General features: G+C 39.3%; 1 protein-coding gene across 2 annotated transcripts in view; it reads right to left on the reverse strand.

The window, feature by feature from the left end:
• The window catches only part of dscamb (Down syndrome cell adhesion molecule b), a 123475-nt gene extending 107413 nt beyond the window's left edge, over window positions 1-16062 (reverse strand). For both annotated transcript variants that reach the window (XM_044119571.1, XM_044119570.1), the window contains exon 1: window positions 15264-16062. In XM_044119571.1, the coding sequence (XP_043975506.1) occupies window positions 15264-15306 (43 nt within the window). In that variant the 5' untranslated portion in view covers window positions 15307-16062. The remainder of the gene's footprint in view (window positions 1-15263) is intronic.
• Window positions 16063-17807: the final 1745 nt, after the last annotated feature.

Consider the following 17807-nt stretch of genomic DNA (forward strand, 5'->3'; position numbering starts at 1 on the left):
GGGCTGTGACAGTAGAAAGGGCTGGCTGTACGCAAGCTGCTGATCCACACCGACAGATCTGTCCTCTGATGTCTTGGAGGGGCGGGTAACAGTAAAAGAGGCCTCCACGCCAGATGAGCCCCTTCCCCCTCCTCCTCCTTTTACCTCAGTCTATTTCATGTCTCATATGAACCAGAGTGACTGCCCATCTCATCAAGAGGGGAAGCTAGAGACCCTGGACTGTTTCTTAGTGAAACTGAGCAATAAAGACATTGATGTCTAAATTATGCTCCAGCAGCTGATGATGATGATGATAAGTGCAGAAGATTGGATCTGATGAGGGATTACATTGTAGCAAATTATAGCAGCTCCCTCTGCTGCTGATGATGATGAATAAAAACCTCCACTAGAGGAAATCTAATATTGCTGTGTGATGTAAGAAAGTCGCTGAAAGGTGGAGGGAAATCCGCGGCTGTGATAGAGTAAATAAAGCAAATATTGCATTCAAGCTGCAGCAATGATTCCCTGCATATTTACTCTGGGTTGGATTTCAGCATGAAAGAAAAGGCTGCTACTGAACTGCAACAGCTAATGTAATGACAATAACCTATTTCAATTTTTGTTTTGTTTGCCATACATGCAGTTTTATGCATTAGTTGGAATATATGTCTAAGATTACCAAGAAATTGGGTGAAAAGCATTGCTTTATTACCTTGATGTAATCTACTTCTAAACAATAAAGCCAAATCTACACGCAAATGCATATTAGAGGCGCTTTATATTTTATTTAATCATCTGAGCCATAAACAAGATTTAGTGGCAGCTGACAACTTGTAAATCTGATTGTGAAGATCAGAAAAAACAGCCATGTAGATATTTAAGTAAAGATTGCAGCCACTTTAATGCATCATATGTCTTAGCATCCCTGCTGTGTAAAGGATGAAGCATTGTGCAATAAAAGAAAATGCTCGCTTTCATAGTGCAACCATTTGAGCACGAAACATATTTTCTTGCAGAAATGAGAAAAAAATCTGCTGTCTTTATTTGTGTTGCAGTGCCTTGCAACAGTATCTGGAATTGTTAATTCAAAGAAAAAATGTACATGAAAAGTGTGGCGCGTAATTGTATTAATCAAATCTAAGTCAATATTTTGTAGGATCACCTTTAGATGCAAGTCTGCTGGGTTTTATCTCTTCCAGCTTAACGCATTTAGAAATGCTGTGTTGCCTCATGTTTCTTTGAAGAAGTGCTCAAGCTTCATTAAACTGGATGAAGAATGTCTGTGAATATCAATATAAGGTCTTTCCACAAATGGGGGATTGACTTGGCTATATTCTAACACATGGTTGTGTTCTGATCAAAAAAACCTTCCACTGTAACTCTTGCTGCATGTTATTCTTCTGCTGGAAGTTAAACTTTCATCTTATACTTTTATATTTAAACTATTTTCTGCAAAGATTTTCTGATATTTAGTTCCAATCAAACAGAGTGAACAGAGTTTGCTGGAGAAAAGCGCTTTCATATCATGATGCTGCCACTGCTTTCTTCTCTTCCCTCTTCCATAGAGAGCAAATGTGAAATGAACAACTGATCGTGTCCTGTCAACAGATTCTCTCACCTGAGCTGTGGATCTCTGCAGCTCCTCTAAAGATACCATAGCGACCCAGACTGCTTGGGGAATTAATTTTCCTCTGGACTATTTTATGTGTCTTGGGAGGTTTGTAGTTGTGTCACACACCCAAAAATCTATGAAAAACAGTACTATGAAAAAACAAATAACTTGAGGTTTGTGTTTGCAATGTGGCAAAATGTGGTATAAACACTTTTGCAAAGCAACATACAGCTCATTAGATCACTGCTGTCCCAGTTTAGCCTAGAATCTTATACTGAATTCCAATTGTACTCGGAAGTGGGAATGTCCGACTTCCCAGTTGGAAAAGTCAACTGGAATGCCCTCTGAAGTTGAATTTTCCACTGGGAATAAAATGATGTTGATGAGTTATTGCAAACAATGTGTATAGGTTTATGTTGAAATTGTTGAAATTCCAAATTCTTAACAAGAACGCTGTTACCGCAGGTCTGACGTCAAACCCAGCTCTGAGTTCTTCCTTCCCAGGTAACTGGAGCTGAGCGTAATAGCAAAACGGTTGCACTTGCAGTAGTACGGTCCTCTACTACGTTTAAACAACGATGATGGAGACACAAGAACCTATATAAAATTAAATTCCCTCAAAAATAATCTAATAGTCAGCTTGCATTGCCTGCCTTTATAACATGATTAGACTGCAGCATTCTTGCTGAACAGATGCCCATTAGCAAAGGCTCTCCTTTAGTTAGACACGTCACATACCGGATGATCAACCTTATTATGTCACCAGACATCGGGTTAAGGGCCGTCAGAGATGCTGCAGTCGTGGGTGTCTGCTGAACACCTGCATGTTACAAAAGGTAAGAGCATCTCCACTGGGGTTTCTGAGAGGATGACCCAGCTCTTTCAGTTTAGTGATATTTTTACTCATTTCTCTATGGAGAAATGTGGTGCAAGGAAATTTAGTGTGCTTGCTTGAAGGCTGAAGTGATTGCTTCCTTTGAAAGTAGAACTGTGAGCTAAATGAAGCAACTGATTCACTCCAAATAATTCAGTGTTGTAAACAAGCCTCTATCATACTCCTGGACAGAGACAGTTCTTCCATGAAAGCTGCCCTGGGCAAGTCCAGTGTTCAGTGCCCCCAGAAAAAAACTGTTTTGTATATGCAGCTTATTACAACTGAAAACATATTCACAGCTACAACTCTTTTTGATAAAAGGAAGTGCTGTGTTTAAATACTGCAAGTGGAATAAAAAGGCCAGCGAGGAGTGCACAACTACAGACCTTGAATTGTGAGCTTATCCAATTAAGCAGTGCCAAATGCAAAACTGTCGCTAAAGCAAGAAAAAAGGCTAGGGTTCTTAGTTAGATGTAAAATTACTATTAAAACAACAACTTATGAGACTATTTCATACTTTTATCATCACTCAAAGGCATGAAATGAACGACCACGGATTTGATGATGCATTTAATTTTTTTTTTTTTTCTATTTGGTAAACTAAGCTAATTTTTCACATGAAAAATTTGATTCAAATTTGTGTTTTTTCAGGTTCTCCTCTACAAAACCATACTGACAAAGTTGCTCAGCTGCTCAAAGTAAAAGTATTATTTTTGGTTCCACTTAGTCATTGTTTGGTATTTTTCATTCCACTCAGTAATCACCCAGAGTTATATGAAAACAGGCTTTTCAGAGTTATGATTACAAATACACCCTCAGCGAACGGCTGTGAGCATTTTAATGTAAAATTAAGATCCCAACAAATGTGTCCCTGGTTTGTAATGTTTTGAATGCAGTTGTTTAAGAAGTTGTGACTGACAGATTATGCAGGAAAATATTAAATGCACTATTTTCCCTCATCATCTACAGCAAGAATGTAATTCCACACTTTTTTTTGTACTCCATATCAATCAAACATCAAATAAAAGAACTGAAACGTTTCTTTGTGTTCATGGATCAGCAGTGAGAAGGATTGCTTAATTTCAGGGGTTTCCAGCTGCCGATCTCCAGCAGTCACTGGACTTGAATCATTTGCTAGCATTGTAAGCAGACTAGTAAGAGTTTTGAATCGATTAGGGAAGGCTTTTCCCAGAAACTAAAGAATATATGTTGTCTTCTGCAAGTGCATTGTGTATTTCCAATAAAAATTTGTATTTTTATGCATCCAAACGACAAAAATCATAACATACTTTAAAAACAAGCTTAAGGATGCGGAAGGTCATCATAGCAAACCATTCTGGATTTGACATTCTCAACATCGGATCAGAAATATTCTATGTACAGTGATTAAAATTGTTCAACATATCACACCTCTTAACATCCATCAAGTTGTAAATATATTGGTTTTGCTTCAAATCAGAATCTGCATATTTTATACATTCATATATTTTTAGGCAGTAAAAATACAAAAATAGACAAAAGTATGTAAACAATAATAAACCAGGGTTTCTTTTCTGTTTGTTCCTTTCTGACAGGCCATTCAATGTAGAAAATTTGCAAGAAAATTGTATCACTCAGTTTTCAGTCAATAATCTGAACATGTGATTTTAAAAGAAAATAATAATTTAAGTGTAATTATAAAGTTTAGAGCCACAGCTTCAATATTTCTGCATCCATTAGTGGCTGATATGAATTGAATTGAACTCTAAATATTCTCCTTCTTCAGTTTATTTGAAAATATATATTTTGAACAAACACCTTGGCAGGCCATCAATCTTCTATTCATCCATCGACCTCTACATCTGCTTATGTTTGCTGGGCGGAGGAGGCTGCCGCCTAACACCGGCAGTGACTGGACAAGAGGTCACACTTCCTTTAAAATTGTAAGACTAATTACAGTTTTATATGTTTAATTATAACTTTCAATGTACTTTATGACTAAATGATCCTATATTTCTCTTCTGAAAATATGTGATCCGGTTGGTGCATATTAGTAGCTCATAGCTCTGTGTAGAAATAAAATAAATCTTATCCAAAAAAATAAAATCCCCAGACATTTCTAAAGACACAAAGGATGTTAGATATAGACTATATTGTTAAAAGTATTTATTTCCTCCTCTAAATCACTGTAGAGCAAATTATTACTTTGCACCAATTACTTTCATGGCCACAAGTGTGTAAACACCAAGCACAGGCATGCAGATTGATCCTGCAAACACTTATGAAGGAGAGGATCAGACAGGATGTTACCCATCTAGTCATAAAAACTTCCTCTCTAGTAAATATTTCAATCATTGGTTAGTATTATTATTATATTATATTTAGAACAACAAGAACTCAACCACAAAAGAATATTAAGTCATATACAATCAAAGAGCAAGGTCAGTGGATGTTCAGGTGTATAGTGTGCAGAGATCATCAGTTTGTAAATGAACAGACTTCTAAAATTCATTTGGCCTTCATATAAGTTTGAATAGAGAGCAGAGAACTGCATGGAATCAGTTCTTATGGCTAAGAACATGCTCTGTAAAGTTTGGGGCACAGGAAAAAAAAAAAGAAAGAAAAAAGGTCCACTGTTTCAAGTTACATTATTGATCTTCTCATCTAATATTAGACAACCTAAACCTCATGGAAATCCTTCCCAAACGAGTTAAAAAACAAATACTGGATGGACATCTTATTGCACCTTATGGATAAAGAATGAGATTGGCATGTTGTATTACATTGTTCTGGCCATATATCTACTCAAACTGTTTTTGAGTAGTTTGATCAATTCTAGCTTTGTTTTCCTCCCGCTTTCTTTCTCCTGGCACCATTCTGTAATTGTTGCTGCACTTCTGGAGTCTGTTACAACTATGCAGTTCTCAGAGCAAATGTCTCTCAGGTAATAATAGAATTACAGGTCCGCTGTGGCCCTTTGACGATCCAGCACCGTTCCCTGATTTGTCCAGGAACCGTGCACAACGAGCAGCTGGTCGGGTGTGTTAATGTTGATGTCACAGCAGCTGGCTTTTCTCATCCTGTTAGCTCTGCCTGCTATTATCGGCCCCCGCCCCCTCACCTCGCTCTTTGCTTCTGTAAACTGCCGCTGTGTGCCGTGCTCATTTTAATACTCCAGACTCATTTGATCGTCTTTATGGACTTATCATATTAAACATTTATCGCTGCAATTTCGCTAAACCAAGCATGTTTATTCAACACTTAAGGGACCACAGCACGGCTCCTTTTAGCACTCCCTCCCTATCCCCAGTGTAAGACGCTCTTATTTCCTCCTTTTCCTCCGTTATCTCTCTGTTCCTTACTCCCTCAGATCCTGCAGCTTGCTTTATATAAACCCCATCTTCTTTATGTGGCACTGCCTGAATAAAAAGATATTTATGTACAGTTTCTCTTCTCTCATTTCCGGTCATCGTTTCTGTCTGTGACTAGGCCACCAAGGGACTAATGCCATATGGAGCTTGCCAGTGAATCAGGCACAAATGTATTCGGGGCATTTAGTGCTTTAGATGAATTGGGTTTCAATTTAATCATCTGATCAAACACTTATTAGCATAATCACTTTTGGGAATGGATGGTACAGATAAAAAGACCCATGAAAGACCTCATCTATGTGTTTCCAAGTGTCTTGTCAACACTTAGCAACACAGACGATGTGCATCACTGCTACATGCTTCAAGGGACCCCTGCAGGGCCTTGTCTAAATTACCTTTTTGTATAACCAATAGCACTAGTTCTCTATTTTTGTCAACAGCACAGCAACAGCAAAGCGATCTTTTCACTGCTAGATTACCCAGCAATCAAACGTACTGCTGCCTAGCCCCATGCCCTTTTATTTGATCTTGCACAAGATGGCTTACTGCAGCATTGCACCTTGCGCTGAGCAGAGGAGGTCTGGGAATCTAGGAATACCACAAAGTGCTAAGATTATTGACAATGCACTCAGTCTCACACCGGGCTGAGGGATCGATGGGTGGCTGGAAGGGCATAAATCAGACTCCTGTGGCTCCAGTTGATGTCACACCCTCACCCGCTCTTCCAGGTCCCCAATTAAAAGCTCACATTTACAGCAGCATGTACACACAAGAACACACACCTCACAATATACAGTTAAAAAAAGTGTTTGGAGAGTCACATAAACAGCAACAAATACACAAGTGAAGCACCTAATTTACACTTCTTCTATGTATACACACCCTAATCCACACATCCTCACACCTCACCAACAAGATGACAGCACTTTAAAAATGGCGGGCTAAAAATAACCATCACCAACTTGGTCTTAAATCTTAGCATCTGTGCCAGGTTTAAAAATAAAGAGCAGTGTCGAGAAACCAAGCTGGACTCATTTGTCTTTCTGTCACACTGTCTATCCAGCTTTGCCTCTTCCATTATCCCTTAGCCTACTTTAATATCTGGAAGCTGGGCAGACGTGATGGCGAAATGTCCACAGGAAAAGCAGCCCTGAATATTAGGATGACAAAAGCAGCAATGATGACAAAATGAATAAAAACTTGCAGTGAAGTTATGGGTAAATGGATATTTGCACACAATATACGTGGTGTGCGTGGAAAGGCTCACTTAAATTAGTGTTGGAGATGCTGGTTTGCAGAACTGGCATCGTGCATCATGCTCAGGCCTGAGTGGCGGAGATCAATTCTGCCTTTAGGCCGCTGAGTTCAAAGCCTGGTCCTGCTATGTGAAGGACTGGATTAGGAGGCAGTATTTATGAGGTGCAGCGTGAATGTTTGTCTGTATGGTTGATAGATAGGAAACTCATAATACCGTCACCTGGTGTCCTTCACAATGAATGGTGAAAAGTAGGGGTACAATCGGAAATCTTTGCATATTAAAATGCCAAAAGAGCTCCATCCAGTTGCTGTCAATGTGTGCTTAAATTCAGTTTTAAGACAGATTTTTGTGCACTCCATGGTGTACACACAACTGCTATATAAACAAACTCTGGGAAGAGCAGATCATTTAAATGGACAAAAATAAAAATTATCGTAATAACAGCTATAACAGTGATGACAAAACGATGGTGCATGTAGTGAAACCGTATTTGCTCTTACAGTCTTATTTTGTTATCTTCAACTTTTTCAGTCAAAAAGTATTCTTAGAACCTTCGTGGAAAAATGAAGTAGAATAAAATATGCCAACAAAACTGAAAATTTTACATTTTGAAATTGGATTACTCAAAGTCTGGACCTAAATCTAGCTGAGATCTTAAAAAGCCATTCATGCTGGAAAAACCAGCAATGAAAGTGCTAAAGTAACTCTGCAAAGAGTGGGCAAAAGAGCAATGTAAATACTGTTTAAATACATTCCAGGAATACATAGTTTGTCATTTAAAACAACAGTTATAATGAACTTTTCTGACAGGCTCTGGCCATTTTACCACTTCATTGTGGTGCAACAAAAACTGCTCTTGTGGGGCGTGCTCCAGTGGCGTAGAGGGTAGCGCGCCCCACGCTTGGAGGCCCCCAGTCCTCGACGTGGCTGTCGCGGGTTCGATTCCCGGACCCGACAACATTTGCCGTATGTCCTTCCCCCTTTCCTGTCAGCCTACTGTTGTATAAGGGACACTAGAGCCCACAAAAAGGACCCCCTGGTGGGGGGAAAAAAAAAAAACCTGCTCTTGTGAAATAAAAAAAACTACAGGTTTATTATTTACTTTTTAAATGTTCTATTCTGCTTCTCTGAATTTGAATGTATTTTATGTCTCTTTTGTGCTTACAAGAGTGGCAGTAACATAATAATTCATTGCTAACTGTATAGTTTACAGCTTGTAAACTATAATACAAAAAAAACTATAAAATGTGTTTTTACTAATCCATGTTTGTGTGCATCAAATAGTAAAATAATTTTTTTAATAAGAAAATTTTAATCAGTTGACTGTGTCAAAAAAGTATTATTTTGTATTTGTTTTTATTTATTTATTTATTTTACAAACATTAGTGGCAGTGTCATTTAACTCTACATTATTTATAGTGCAGACATACCAGGCATTCCAGTGACTAGTAAAAGATCTTACTCTTTGCATGGGGCTGCTTTAAGGTTATTAGAAAATATATCAAAAAGCACTTGAGCTGTACAGAGAGACAGTACATCTTCCTTGATCTGGACTGTTCCTACCTGTCAGATGATGCTTTTTACTGGATTCCTCCACTACAGTACCTGTGCAGCTCAGCACAATAATATAACATGTCACTTTGACAGGTGCTGAGTGAATTAAAAACATCCTTTCTGCTGAGGAACCCTGTCAGAGAGGAAAACCCACACCAGATGTACAACAACCTCACTTTGCACGCATGATCAAACACCTACATCTGGCTGCCGAGGGCTTTGCCGCTCTTCCCCGCAGATGCTAAATGATATCGTTAACATTTTAATGCAAGAGACATTTACACGCGGGCTTGCGCAATTACACCTCTGATTCAGTGAAATCCAGACAGACACCGTGTGATCAGCAATTAGATCTTACATTGGGTGAAACATACACACACATGCACACGCACACACAAAAACTCACCAAAGCTTCCTCTTAATTGGAGAGCTAGACAGACACAAGGAGGAACTGCACAGTAGCCCTCATTACTGAGCTAAGATGTATGAACTGGGGGATATCTATTATGATCACACATCAGGGTGTCCATTACCCAACATTAGCAGCTCTTTCAGCTGGAATCATGCAACGTAACCCAACAAACTATCGCATCAAGTGAGCAAGAGGTAAGTGCGCTTGTAGACCTAATTTAGTCCATTAGATATTTATATTGAAGTAAGACTGCACAACTTGACTGTACCTTGTTTGTTTTCGTGGCTAAATTTAATTTCAGTGGACAGCTATCAAAGTCCAATTGTTAATTATTTGGCAAACAGTCTAATGACGGTGATTGTGGCTGTAAAGCAGCAGTCTAACTATGGGTGCTACATATCACTGTGCATCTTCACGCAGACTTGAGAATCACCTTTAAACTCCAACAAATGGGCTTTTACAAGTACACTGCCTTCATCACCCTCATGTAGATTTATCACCTTGCAAAGTCCAGCTCGCTCCTTCTACTTGGGGCCAGATTTAATCCATCTATCCCACCCATTCCCTCCAACATCTCCATCCATAGTTTCAGGTTGCTAATAATGTGAGGTCATGTAAAATTGGCAAGCTAACTGAGGCTGGCAGCTATTTAGTGTGCTGCAGGCTGAACAGGACTGGATGTTCTGGAAGAGCTCCCTTAGTTCCGAGTGTATGCGTGCATGTGTGTGTCTAAAGGTCAAAGCTAATTGAGATCAGAATTTGATTGTATGATTTCATGACCTCTGCATAAATGCTCGTTTATTGACAGCAAAAGAGATAAGTCCTTTTTAAACCATGAGCAGCGGGCTGAAGCACCGTGTATGTGCACAAATCATCACAGCCTTTGTGGGGGCTCTGTGAAACGCCCCGTCTCATTATAGCTTTCCAATGAGGATCTGAATAGGCCAGTTTAGCTTGCTGTGCTTTTGCCTAGAGGCAGCTTTCAGGCAGCTATTTCATGTTTTCTCTTCTGTGCTGATGACTACATTTGTAGACTCAACTTTGGTGAGAGCAGGCGACAGCAGAAGTAAAAATGTGACATATTGTGAGTGTGTGTCAGATAAGACCCAGGCCTCAACGCTGTCTTTAGATCCATTTTTGTAATAAAATGCAATCGTGTCATGAGAATAGAGCTAATACTAAGAAAAAAATTGTCATGTTCCAAGTATCAATGTATACACCAAGGTTTGGAAAAGTTGCTGTTTCAAAATTGCACTTTCTCAGTTGAAAATCCTTTCTTAACGAGACACCAGAGATGGTGTCAGAGTGAAAAGAGTTTTCCCCGGCAGTGCTGAGCATAGATTGGTGCACCACTGCCCCAGCTCCACTTGATGCTGCGGATTGCAGGTCAGCTAAGTTCTTCAGCTTTTCTGTGTTTACAATTAAGACAGAGTTGTCTGTTTGGTTCCAGTCACTGAAATCTCTTGACTCGCATGATGTGGAACCTAAAGGAGCACCACTCATCACTCTTATTAAATTATATTGTTTTAAAACCATTGACGGCAAGCTTTGTGTGGCACATCTTTAAAGTAGACAGTTGTAGTCTGGATATAACAGCAGATAACCCAACTAATTACCCAATAGAGAACTACTAAAAATAAGAGTTATTAGCTTTATTACAAGCAACTAAATAATGTACATTGAGGACATTTTACATTCTAATGCAACAGCCTCATGGGAATCTCTGCCTATTTATCAACATTGTAAATGTATTTTATTTTAATACAAATTTTGATGATTGCTTATTGATCTGGTTTAGGTAATTCACAAAATGCTGTTATCGAAAATTATTCTAAGTAATCTTATCAGGCTGCGAAACATGTTAATGCAAGAATATAATAAAACATAAGTTTTGGTCTGAACCAGTTGTGACATTGACATGAGAGAGTTAGAGCACCTGTGTTTAAAATACTACATTCTGCGCTATTTAAACTTTAAGGAAGAGGTATTATAGAAAACTGACTTTTTTGGGGCTTTATATCATATTATGTTATTCCCTTATCAAAACCATACCTGGAGTGTTGCTTTGATTCTTTCATGCATGTTTGAGAAATCCTCAAAGCTCCCATGGTAGCCATTTGGGAATGCCTAAACACTTCCAGATAAGCTTCCGCCTAACAGAGCAAAGCCCCTCTAGACTAGTGCCAGCAGCAGTTAGCAAACACCTGGTAGAAATGTGTGGCTGCTCAGCTGTAAACGGCATCTGGCAAAGCATTGTTGTAATGATGTGCTGAAGGCGAGTGTCAGAGGAGTGCCCAATTTCAAGGTCTCAAATTACAAAGTCAAATTTTCATGTCATGTTTGATATATACAGCATTCTTATAACATCAGAAGATAACATAATTACTTGATTGTGCTTTAAAATGGCACTATCTGAATCTTTAAACAACAGATTGAAGTGGATAATAGCTGTAATTTCTGTAACTGGCCAGTATTAAGTTCAACTGCAGTATCACGCAGAGAGCTATTGGAATTTTTAGTATGCGAGGAATAAGTAATATTTGTATTACAACTGTGTCTAATCATTAAGCAATAAATCTGACTTCAATGTGGTTTATTCCCGAAAATGTAATAACAGAGGTGGTAGGTCAGTCATCCAGCGGCCTGCTGTGTATTTGACTTAAAAAAAAAATAAAAATTTAACTTGACAGGAAATTTGAGAATATGATCAGGTAATTTTGCACTATTGGAAAACGTTATTAACAATACCTAAACACCAACTGTAAAGTCTCAAAAAACAGAAAACATAAAAAAATAAAATACAATTCAAATAAATATAAATTTTTTTGCACTTCGATTGTTTCACCCTCATTAAAGTGTTCTAAATGTTTTGAATCTTTATCTGTGTTTGTCACTTTATTCGCTGAAGCTGTTAGCGTCCAGCCCAGTGAAGACAGGAAGTGGTTACTGAATTCCTGTGAATTAAAAAACACACCTGACCTCAGCTTCCCTGTGTTTTCAGATAGTGATCATACTTTGTTACCATTGTGCTTCTCACCAAATTGATTCTTTAACCGTCTTTACTATCATTGTTCCATCGCTAATTGCTGGATTAAAACAATATGCCTGCATTTTTAGCCTCATTAAAACATGTGTAAAGACCTAGGCTTAAATTAGGATTGTGTTGGTTTAAAAGTGAAAGTTTATAAGATGTCTAATGTTTTTAGATATATGTTAGTGGTAGTGAGGAGCACAGGAAACAGCTGGATTAAAGTCTGAACCTTTGGGTTGCAATCACATCCTTTTGATCAAATGAGTTGCATGTCTGCACACGTTTTGAGGCACAACTAAGTTCAGAACTTTTCATGTGTTTCTGTCATTGTTTAGTTGTCCTTCCTGTAGAATTGCCCGACATTTTTAACACATAAAACTTAAACTCCATTCTCTGGATGCCTAAGAGATCTCCTGTCAGAGATGCATCATTTCTACCTAACGAGAGCAATTCACACAGACAACCTCAATGGCTGATAGGACTGTAATCTTTTTGGTTGGAGATGATGGTTCACACTGAACACATCATGGTTTGTCTTTGTAAAATGAACTCAATATCTACTCAAGTGACATCTAGACATATTTTTGTCAAAGCAAAGCCTGTACAACTCAAACTTTAAATTGTAAAATGTCCTGTTTCTGCCCACCAAATGTATAGCAGCGATATCTGAGTAAGTCTTTATATTCACCATTTTTCATTAAAATCCATGATTTTCTCAATTTTAGCTCCAATATAAATAAATTCAACATCGGAGTATCAGATTTTTCACACAAAAAAATTAATTAGCTGGTTTCACTTTGTGTTTCCTGACTTTTCTCTATTGTTTAGGATTTCTTCATGGTTTTCATGAATACTTTTTCTATTGTGTATAACTTTTTCAAAATAAACCTCTAACAGAGCACAACTGCCAGGTCACAAGATGAATACATGTAGACAAGATTTCTGAACTCTTGTTTGAACATCACCTGAATTTAAATATTTTGCCATTTAACATGTTTGGCTGCAATTGGCCTGGGCAACATATTTAGTATATGCTGTGATTCATAGACTTGCAGAGCAGCTTTTTGTGCAGGCATCTGATTAAAGCTCTTCACAAGTTGGGTACCAGAACAAAATGGCAGAACCAGACCAAAGTACGGAGCGTCAAGGAACAACTTCTTAATGCCCCATGCAAGCATCATCAACTGCACAGCAACATATAGGTTTTCTAGACTGCATTGTAAGTATAGAATTTAGTTGGGGGTGTGGGGGGATGTTGGATGAAGCTCCCAACATCCATTACACAGGTTACCATAGAGACAGGCCAGTGAGAGCAGGCCCAACTAGGAAACAGCAAGAATTGTCTGGAATTCAATCTCTGTGCTGGCTTCAATCTGCAAGGTCATTCATTCATTCTGACAATGACTGCTCAGCCGATGAACACCTCCTTCTCATGATAATCAACAAAACATCCAGCCGCAGAGGACAAAGTCTTACAGCCAGGCTCTGCTACAGTGATGGAGAATTCAAGTAAAAGCAATGGATGAAAATGTGCTTTATACAACGTCTTAGGACACATTAGCACTGGAAAAGTACGACGTCTGCCACTGAGCGCTGTCTGCGGCTTAATCCCTATCGGTTATTTGCCACAGGCCCCCTCAATAATCCCTTACGCAATAAATGGACACAATCTTGCATGGTGGTTGATCTAATGTCAGAGCCAGATGATTATGATTAATGAGGATTCCTTATTGTTCCTTTATGAGTTTCAGCACAAGCTGGGCTGAGGGAGATACCATTTTATATGGAGTCGGTGTCAATAAACAGCGCCAACCAAGGGCTGCCTCGGCTCCGAAAAAGAAAAAAAAAAAACAGTCGACACAGAAACAAAAAATCAATTTCGAAGCCGTATTTTATCATTCCGGCTAGAGGGGAAAATCCATTTTGGGGGACACACATATCACAGCTCCTTGATGCGGTAAAACATATTCATACCTGTAATTCTCAGTTTTGGCAATTCTTTATTCGTAAATTTATCTTTTCATTTCAGCCCTTTTATCATCCAAAGCCAGCCAACCATTGGCTGGTTTTCTTTTGGTATGGGAACGAACCCCAAGATGTCGCCCTGGTGTTTTTCTTATGAATGTGTTTCCATTTTCTTTCCCTTCTCCTTCATCTAACACTCCCTTTGCTTTCCCCCTGTTTTCGTACACACCCAGGCAGCCATAATCCCTCCCTGTAGAAGCTACTGTGGCCAGTACGTGAATGCAATAAAATGTATCAATTTTCCACCATTGATTGTGGATATACTAGATGGGTGGACAAAAATTCTGTGCTTACTAACAGCAATGTGCAGTGCTGCACAAAAATGCAAAAAGAGCATGAGTTGTAAAAATTACTCATTATTTGAAGAGAAAAGGAAAATCTGATACCAACATTTATTTATGTAGGATCTCCTTTAACGTTATGCTTTTGTACTTGCTAAATTGTCCTAAGCTAAGATCTTTAAACTGCATTTTGGAAATAATAAAACTGATCAAATTAATGTGAAAATGTTTTGAGGAAAGGATAGGTAACAAGCGAGGCTTGACTTAAAAATAATCTTAATGCAAAAACAAAATGCATGCTCCAGGTGTCTAATTTTGCCATTTGAACACCTTTTCATTCATTCAAGCCAACATGAACTTGAAAAATATGTTCACAGTGGGGGAGGGGGAAAGGGTTAATCCAAGTGTCCATTATATTAAAGACGTCACTTATTACTAAGGGCCACAGTGGAAGTAAGCTGACAGGATGAGAACTGTTTTGCATTACAAAAAAACAAAACAATAATTTGATGCAATTCAGTTCATCAAAACTTTAAAGAAATCACCAAATTTATCAGTGCATTTATGGTTTTATCTGTGACATAAAGCCCACAACCAACATTGTGGTTTCGTTTGGCTCAGAATGTGCCTCTGAAGGCCATAAAATGTGTATTTTTGCAGGAGAGCTTGAGGGATTTATCAGTTCAAGCCTCACCCGTCTCTCTCCCTCTCCATCAGGGGTGTCAAGCCTTTTGACAACCGTACAAAATCCATTCCATGTGGGTCACAGGTGACCTTCCATACTCCCTCCTTCAGTCATTTAGCAGTCTGGCACTAATTTGTTTTTTGTTTTGTTTCTGTTTTCTGCATAAGGTAGCAGACATTTAAGTGGCAGGTGAAAAACTTACCATTCAAGATGCTCTGGAGGAAGATAAAAGCCAATATCCACATGCCCTGCTCCGTTCAATCCCCCTAAAGCTATGCTTTCTCGTCTTCCTCCGACCGGTGCCTCCCTGGGTTTCTCTTCAGTGCGCCTAGTGTAAGGTTAAACATTTGCGTGTGTCTTGAAGCGAACCAGTCCGGGTCTCTATACTTTTTTAATTAATTTTTTTTCTTTCCTACTTTTATTTTGCGTCGGTGACCTATGTCTTTGCTTTTATTTTTTTGCGCTTGGACAGAATGAGGCTCTGTGATTGTCTTGGGGAGAGCGCTGCGCGCAGACTCTCCTCTTGTCCTCTTGTGCTCCGCGTCTTGCTGCTTCTCCCTGTTATTCAAAGGGGATGCTGAAGTGGTAAAGCCCAGGTGTGTGTGATGCTGAGTCAGAGCCGGGTCCTGGTGCCAGAAATAATTTCCCAAATTAGCCCCGAACTAAATCTCCGAAACAAAAAAGAAGAAAAAGGAAGGGGAAAAAAACATCAAAAGCTTCGATTATCTAATTTAAACAAAAACTCTCGGTTCATCCTTGAGGAAAAAAATAGTTTCAGACAATTAAAAATAGTCCAACTAATAGAGCAATGGAGCAAAAAAAGTGGAAAGAGAATAAGACAATGAAAAAGACGCTGTTTTTTTCTGACTCCAAAGTCACACCATCTTCACCGCCTCTTTGCGTCCAGCAAGGAGCGACCAAGCACATCTTCCCCGCTGTCGATCTCTAATCGCAGCCTCACGGAGTCTCTGAGCATTACACAGAATAACTCTCTCCCCCTGCCCCTGTAGACGCTTTAATTCCTCATTGCCTTAAAGGAGCAGAGGCGGCTACCGGTCCGTCTTGAGGGCAGGACACCAGGAGGAGGAGGTGTGAGAGAACGCGCTGAGCGGGGCATTTGCATTAAGGAAATAACGCACCTGACGCACCGAGGTACCAAGGATTTTTACGCACGGGGTTTTATCAGCTCACGGAGAAGGCGGCGTCTGTTTCCGTGCAGGTGTCCAGATCTGGCATTGATTGATCTAGAATTCCAGGGTGTGTTTTCATTTCCATTTGTTCTTTATTTATTTTACCTCAGGGGCGTTTCCATAAAGTTTGCAAGGGGTATCTAGATGGGGAAGATCAATAATCAAGAGCTGGCGCACAAAATAGTAATTCTATGGTGAAACTAATATTTATGTTCAAAAATGACATAAGGGGAAAAAAAACATCCTGTGTAGGTTTTTATAGTCCTGTCTAGGTCATGCCTCCAAACATCTATCAAAAGACAGCTTTGATATTTTATATGTACGTTCAAGTTTGGTTCTGGAGCTGCTATCCTGCAACTTTTAGATGCAGTCCCTCTCCAACACACCTGAATCACGTGAATGGCTCCTTACCAGACCTCTGCGGGACTCAATAGCATGTGGATGGGGGAATTCAGTGATATGATTCTGGTGCATAAGAGAAGGAATGCTTGTAAAATTAGCAGTATCTAGAGCAGTGGTCCCCAACCCCCGGGCCGCGGATCGGTACCGGTCCGTGGACCAGTTGGTACCGGGCCGCGTAAGAAATAATTAAATATTTTTGTTTTATGTATTATTTGAGTCTGGATGATCTTTTATTTTGAAAATCCTTTAACCGGATTCTCTCCGTTACGTCGTGCGCGCCAACATTGAGCCCACAAGCAGCAAATGAGTAAGAAACAGATAAGATGTCTTTGGAAAGTTTCTTTGCGAAGGGGAAAAGGCCCAGAGAAGAGACAGGAGAAAGGATTCATCCCGGCAGGTGACTCTACATTCCAAGCCCGCTCTGCGGCTCGTTAATGAGGCAATGAAGCTTCAAACTGCTTCGCCACTAGAGACCAAGCACGCTGTGCATAAGCAACACTTCGGGTGTCATCGTCTCTCATCACTCCCAGATGGGACCAGCTCAGGGCTCCCATTAGTCGTTATCATGAGTCAAAATTTTCACGAAAGTAAAATGTTCGTTTTTGTAGCGAATCTGTATCTTATTTTGAAGGGATATGTAAACGTTACCGTAGCGACCAAAGTCAGAGTGTTAGGGCAGTGGTCGAGAGGAGATGAGAGGAGTAGAGCTTGTGAGTTTTAGGTTAAATCAAATTGACAAAGAACTAAACAAATTCCTTTGTGAATCTGTTCATTCACAGCAGAATGAACAAATATGGAAACACTTTACTAATATTAATAAACACAGAGAAATAAAAAAAAATAATAATTTAACTTGCTGATCTTCAGTTAGCTGCAGTTGATGAAAAACTGACTGGTTTTGCTCTCTGGCTCAGGTTGATGAACCTCAAACTGTCTGAACTTTCAGCTAATTCCTAGAGGTGAACACTGAAATGTGATCCTCATCCGCTTGGTTCATCCAGCTTTACCCTTTGTGGTAAAATTGTAGCAGTGCACGTATTTGTGGCCAAAAATATCTGGAACAGCCATGTCAATTCGATGTACCAAACAGTACACTGCTGCTTTATACATAAACACATGCAGAATGCATGTGGGTAGAATTCAATGAGCTTTGT

Source organism: Gambusia affinis, linkage group LG06 (genome assembly GCF_019740435.1).
Source record: "Gambusia affinis linkage group LG06, SWU_Gaff_1.0, whole genome shotgun sequence".
In the NCBI taxonomy this organism is placed as follows: domain Eukaryota; kingdom Metazoa; phylum Chordata; class Actinopteri; order Cyprinodontiformes; family Poeciliidae; genus Gambusia; species Gambusia affinis.